At 43.7% G+C, this 6822-nt stretch overlaps 2 protein-coding genes across 2 annotated transcripts in view; one reads left to right on the forward strand and one right to left on the reverse strand.

The window, feature by feature from the left end:
- LOC125376976 (keratin-associated protein 9-1-like) lies at window positions 1-945 on the forward strand. The gene has a single exon (XM_048389727.1). It carries the CDS (start codon window positions 1-3, stop codon window positions 943-945), a length of 945 nt encoding a protein of 314 aa, XP_048245684.1.
- A 944-nt stretch (window positions 946-1889) lies between these two features.
- The window catches only part of LOC124142459 (eEF1A lysine and N-terminal methyltransferase-like), a 20508-nt gene continuing 15575 nt past the window's right edge, over window positions 1890-6822 (reverse strand). Inside the window, exons 12-14 of the mRNA XM_046510934.2 lie at window positions 6300-6435; window positions 4793-4921; window positions 1890-3927 (exon numbers count right to left, since the gene is read on the reverse strand). Of these exons, the coding sequence (XP_046366890.2) occupies window positions 3641-3927; window positions 4793-4921; window positions 6300-6435 (552 nt within the window). The 3' untranslated portion in view covers window positions 1890-3640. The remainder of the gene's footprint in view (window positions 3928-4792; window positions 4922-6299; window positions 6436-6822) is intronic.

Raw genomic sequence — 6822 nt, forward strand, 5'->3', positions numbered from 1 at the left:
ATGTCAAAACACGGCCGCCAGGAAAAATGGAACCACAAGTGTTGCGGTATGCCTGCAAGTGTTGCAGAGTGCCTACAAGTGTTGCGGTATGCCTACAAGTGTTGCGGTATGCCTGCAAGTGTTGCAGAGTGCCTACAAGTGTTGCGGTATGCCTACAAGTGTTGCGGTATGCCTGCAAGTGTTGCGGTATGCCTACAAGTGTTGCGGTATGCCTACAAGTGTTGCGGTATGCCTACAAGTGTTGCGGAGTGCCTACAAGTGTTGCGGTATGCCTGCAAGTGTTGCGGTATGCCTGCAAGCGTTGCGGTATGCCTACAAGTGTTGCGGTATGCCTGCAAGTGTTGCAGAGTGCCTACAAGTGTTGCGGTATGCCTACAAGTGTTGCGGTATGCCTGCAAGTGTTGCGGTATGCCTGCAAGTGTTGCGGAGTGCCTACAAGTGTTGCGGTATGCCTGCAAGTGTTGCGGTATGCCTGCAAGTGTTGCAGAGTGCCTACAAGTGTTGCGGTATGCCTACAAGTGTTGCGGTATGCCTGCAAGTGTTGCGGTATGCCTACAAGTGTTGCGGTATGCCTACAAGTGTTGCGGTATGCCTACAAGTGTTGCGGAGTGCCTACAAGTGTTGCGGTATGCCTGCAAGTGTTGCGGTATGCCTGCAAGCGTTGCGGTATGCCTACAAGTGTTGCGGTATGCCTGCAAGTGTTGCAGAGTGCCTACAAGTGTTGCGGTATGCCTACAAGTGTTGCGGTATGCCTACAAGTGTTGCGGTATGCCTACAAGTGTTGCGGAGTGCCTACAAGTGTTGTGGAGTAACTCCAGACCACTGTCGGACAGTGATATCACTCGTTTCATCAGTGACGGGATATCCAGCTACGTTGCCGAATACGATAATACTATATATACTTTTGGATTTGTTTTCAGTCGTTGGTTTGTGAATCAGCAGTGATAAGAACCTGACCTAATTGCGTGGCTGTTGAATATGACACACTTTTCAAATCTCTATCCATAGGATCGGGTACAAGTGGAAATCGATTTATATCAATATTTGTGGAAGTAATCATTCAGAAACCAGTCCCAAGCCATCCTTAATATGGGCACATATCTCTTGAAATGAGGTGAGGTGAAATGGGGTTCAACGTCGCTTTTCAAGATTATTGCACTTATAAAGCGACGTGCATGCACACGTGCGTGCGTGCGTGCGTGTGTGTCCGGCTAATGCCGATTTTATAGTGCTAGCCCACTGAAATGCCATCCCGCAGTTTAACATGAATACCTCACTCAGACACAGCATATGAACTCCGAGAAGACCAGTCCTTGTTTTATCCCATTAATGCCTAGCACCAGACAGGGTAACAACAAGTACCATCTGCTAACATCTTTTGGTATGACGCCGCCGGGCAGACGATTTTTCACTGGACCACGGAGGCGGCCTCTCTTGATATGAAGCGACTCAGTAATCTATTGAGTCTGACCTGAATTTGCCGTTTAGCTTGCGTAAGACCTCTTTTTTTCAGATGAGTTTTGCGCCAGTTTTAGTCATTATCAGATAACCAGGACTTCGCCAGTATTTACAGATCTGGTTGTTTATCCACCCTCATGGAGAGTCAGGGTCAGAATGTGTCCCCATCAACTTATTCTGGTCGTAAGAGGTTACCAAATGATGACAGCATGGATTATTGCTCAATATTAGTCACTGGATTGCAACATTCAAGCAACACCATTTGTGGAGGCAGGTAGACACCAGACTTAACATATTGAGATCAAGGGGGGGTTCAAACCAAGTTACTCAGAGATGAGAGAATGATTTAACCATGAGGTAGTTCCAAAGCCCTATAATTCTACAAAGCTCAGTCATTGGAAAGCAATACATCTTAAAACAGACACACATAAAAAGAATAATTTATTTATTACATATTGGGCAAGTACAGGACTCCTGGAGGCAGAACCGTGAGATCTCTTAAGTTGATGCAGGGAACAACTGTATTAATGTCAATGAATAAGTTTTATTTTCATATTTTTTAATTTTTTTTAGGGGGCAAAATTCCAGCCATCTATGGGAACATTATGTATTTCAGTTACATCACTGTGTGTCAGCTTAATGTGGGAGAGGCAAGACCAATTGATGCAGGTCAAGATGAACGTTTACCACTTTGGTGGAACCCACAGTATGTTGCGACTAACTCCATGTACCATGTCCTGTGAAGATCTCATGTCTTTTGTCATGTGCCAGTTCTGTTGATTGAAAGTGGCAGAAATTTGATTAAGGCACCCATATAATATCAAGTTGTGGAAGTGACCTTGATATCTAGTATTATGGAGTGACCTCCCTTGGTTGTAGTTTGTTTACAGTCCAAACTGCATCCAAGCATTTGACACCCTCCTGGTACAGGAACTTGTGAACAGTTATCAACTTCCGGGACAGACTACCTCTATGGTTTGAGAGGATTCAAGGTAGCAGCATCTGGTTGGTTCTATAAGAGCGAGACAAGGGCGATTCAAGGCCTTCCTTCTATGACCTGTCTTGCATCTTATCTACTTTCCCAGAATGGATGGTATACCCATCGGAAAACGCCTACTTTTCTTCTTGCTTCCAAAACTGTTTCCTGGATTTAAGAACGGAGCATGTGCCTGCTCCACCCATTGTATTGCCTTTTATTATTGTAAACTTAATCCTGTGCATTTCAATGTAATTACAGTGGTTAGTTAATGTTTTCAAAAATTAGTTCTGTACATATAGATTTGGGGGTTAACCTTCGCCTTTAAACATGGGGATTAACTTTTAACACCATGTCCTGTGAAAATCTCTACCATGTCCTGTGAAGATCTCTACCATGTCCTGTGAAGATCTACACCACGTCCGGTGAACTCTAGCACGATGTCCTGTGAAGATCTCTACCATGTCCTGTGAAGATCTCTACCATGTCCTGTGAAGATCTACACCATGTCCTGTGAAGATCTACACCACATCCGGTGAACTCTAGCACGATGTCCTGTGAAGATCTCTACCATGTCCTGTGAAGATCTCTACCATGTCCTGTGAAGATCTACACCATGTCCTGTGAAGATCTACACCACATCCGGTGAACTCTAGCACGATGTCCTGTGAAGATCTCTACCATGTCCTGTGAAGATCTCTACCATGTCCTGTGAAGATCTCTACCATGTCCTGTGAAGATCTACACCATATCCTGTGAAGATCTACACCACATCCGGTGAACTCTAGCACGATGTCCTGTGAAGATCTCTACCATGTCCTGTGAAGATCTACACCATGTCCTGTGAAGATCTACACCATAACCCTGTGAAGATCTACACCATATCCTGTGAAGATCTACACCATATCCTGTGAAGATCTACACCATGTCCCATGAAGATCTCTACCATGACATGTGAAGATCTCTACCATGTCCTTTGAAGATCTCTACCACGTTCCGTGAACTTTAGCACGATGTCCTATGTAGATCAATACTTAGTTCTGTTATGTTGACTACCACAGATAATCAGGTCTAATCTGATGTTTGAACACACAGCTGACCATATAAGGGACATAACTCTGCATCAAACTGCAGCGACCTAAACCACTGGGCCTCTCATGTTCCACATGGAAGAAATGTCACAAGAACCTATCCCCGTATTCGGTGTCACAGTTTACTTTCATCGACCAGGGATAATGTTTCTAGAGCCTCACTAATATCAACTTCAGTCGCAGCAGACGTCACCTTGATGACCTTGTTGAGGGTCGCAGCCACTGACTTGGCGTCTGCCACCAACTGTTCTCCGTCATCTTGTCCCCGCAGACAGAAGACAATCTCATTCACTTCATCATCAATGTGTACCGACAGCACTCGGCCAAACAGCTTCTTGATACGAGCCAAGATATTCTTCTTCAAGATGTCATCCCTAGCGACCAGATTCAGAGCAAACACTCCTGAAACAAACAAAACGCAAAGCTACAATGAGTTCATGAGCACCTGGGCCTTGTTGCACAAAGCTATCTTAGCACTAAGGTGATCGTAACTCCCAAACTTTAACATGGGCTTACAATAGTCATAGCTGAGAGATCGCTTTGTGCAATGAGGTCCTGGTGTGTTTGAATTATGCAAAATTCGTCCCACAAACAAACAAACACATGCAAGCACGCGCAAGAGCACGCACACGCACGCGCACACACGCATCCTACACAGAATCTCTTCCTGAAATCAGGACATAAACCAAACTTCGCTCTACTAACACGTATAAAATCAGCAAGCCAGTAATATTTAATCAATTCCATGTTTGACCTTATTTGATTACCAGAAAAAGTATTACACATCAACATGATAAATTTCATTTAATAAATTGCTGTTTTGGATTTATGGTAAACATGTTAAGCAGTAGAAAATCACATTCCTTTGACTACAACGATACAACTGAATACAACAGTTGGGCACTGTCAGATGAGCTTTTCGTGAGTTGTCCAAATTTTCCAAATGCAAACATATGGGTTTTACAACAAGTCCCTGGTAGATCCAGACAAACTGTGACAATCCCTCAAACATGTGTTCCTGTTCTTCGGTAGTGTGCACCCCAACAGTTTCAAAGCAAAGTCACTATAAAATAATGCCAATCCTGGATCTGACAGTTTACAGAAACTTCACTGGTAGTCCAGTAGACACTGGCGTCGTACCGGGTAATTAATTAACCCAGACATTTGTGACAACAACCCAATTATTGCACAAAATCAATCTTCTGGTTGTGTAAACAAAACCCAAGAAAATTCAAGCTTGGTGAAATCAGTTTAATGATTTGTGTACCCTTGTCACGGATGATGGATGCTGTCTCCTGCAGGAAGGCCTCCTCGAGGAACATCACTGGCGGACAGCTGATGCCGACTGACCGGTCCTTGCTGTCCACGTCAAACATCACCACATCGTACTGGCGCCCTGGCAACATGATATAACATCCATATAGCATACTGTCTCTCTAGAAACACTATGTGACGCCCCTACATCATTTTGTCTCACTGGAAACATTTTATAACATTATATCACTGTACTGTCACCCTGGCAGCATGATTTAACATCCATATAGCATACTGTCTCATTAGGAACACTATGTGACGCCCTTACATCATTTTGTCTCACTGGAAGCATTTTATAACATTATATCACTGTACTGTCACCCTGGCAGCATGATATAACATCCATATAGCACACTGTCTCATTAGGAACACTATAGGACGCCCCTACATCATATTGTCTCACTGGAAACATTTTATAACATTATATCACTGTACTGTCACCCTGGCAACATGATATAACATCTTTATACCACATGTCTGTCATTATTCTTTGTAACAAGGGAATAAGATGACGTACAGTAAGACTGGTCACTGCCGTTGACCACCCAAACCAATTTAGTCAAGTTTCATGAAAAGTGTGTGTAACTTGGAATCCTGGAATCCCCATAGGGAGACAAGCATGAGGTATTGGGGATCTATTCTGATCTGGAATCCCCACAGAGAGACAAAAAAGAGGTTATGGGGACCTCAATCTCATTAATATCAGATTTAAGTTCTCGCTGCTGCTAAACAAAGATGTGAGTACATCCCATTGCGGGTCACATCAGAACGTCCTTTCGCGAACTTTGACCTACCACTGAAACAACTGACAAGAAGTCGACATCAGCCAATTAGAAAGCAGCTTTCTTGAGCTTTACGGCACTCATTTCAACCTGGCGACTTCAGACTACGCTTGAAAAATATGTTGACACAGTTCTCTATTAAAATTTTGAAAACTGAACAAACGAACATTCCGGAATGTCTAATATATGGTTGAGATTGTATGGCAGTGCTTCCCACAAACTGTGCAACGCCTCCTCCGTTCAAATGTTTATCTCATGGAATCGAGAGATAGACGATAATTGTGACGGAATCAGTCGTACAGGCCGTTACTGTCGTTCGGAATACCCCGTACTAACGTTTTCGAGGTTGCATGATCAGAAACACATTCGGACTGTCACTCTCATGATCTGGTAAGCGATGCTTTGATTGGTCGGATGAAAGATCATTCTGACGTGACCCGTAATGGGATGTCCTCAGATCTGTCCTCAGATCAGCGATAGCGGGAACTAAGATCTGATTTCAATGAGATTGACCTATTCTGATCTGGAATCCCCACAGGGAGATGATTATGATACATGTGCTGTACCAGGTATGTGCTTTAATCCACTTTACTGCTCCTGTAAAGCTGTGGCGGAGCCTTTCATGAGGGACCATCTCAATAGTTCTGGAGCCACATATCACACAGGCACTCTACCCACCTGCTTCTGCTGCCTTGTGTATAAACTCCAGACCATCAGCTATGTGGACTTGGAGACGGTCATCCTGCTTGAGGAAGAAATGCTTCTCAGCCACATCCAACACATCGGGGTCAAAGTCCACCACATCCTGTCTCACCTGTAGTGACATAGGGAGTTTACCATGGTACCTATTGCAACAGTAGCGCTAGTAGGAGAAAGCTCCATGAATATCCAAGTTGGAATTGGCAACTCAAGCTTTTTGAAAGAGGCGACTAATGGGATGGGTTGGTCAGGCTCACTGACTTGGTTGATGCATGTCATTGTATCCCAATTGTGTAGTTTGATGCTCACAATGTCAATCACTGGATTGCCTGGTCCAGACTTGACAGATTGCCATCACATACAATATATAAAACAAACAAACAAATAAACAAATAGTAGGAGAAAGCAAAATTCTAGATTCTTTGTTGTTTTAAGTCCCAGTCAGCAATATTAAAGCTACCGGTATATCATGCCAGCCTGTAAATTGTCTTGGCCACACAAA

The sequence above is a fragment of the Haliotis rufescens genome, unplaced genomic scaffold, assembly GCF_023055435.1.
Source record: "Haliotis rufescens isolate VD_foot unplaced genomic scaffold, xgHalRufe1.0.p SCAF_8, whole genome shotgun sequence".
In the NCBI taxonomy this organism is placed as follows: Eukaryota; Metazoa; Mollusca; class Gastropoda; order Lepetellida; family Haliotidae; genus Haliotis; species Haliotis rufescens.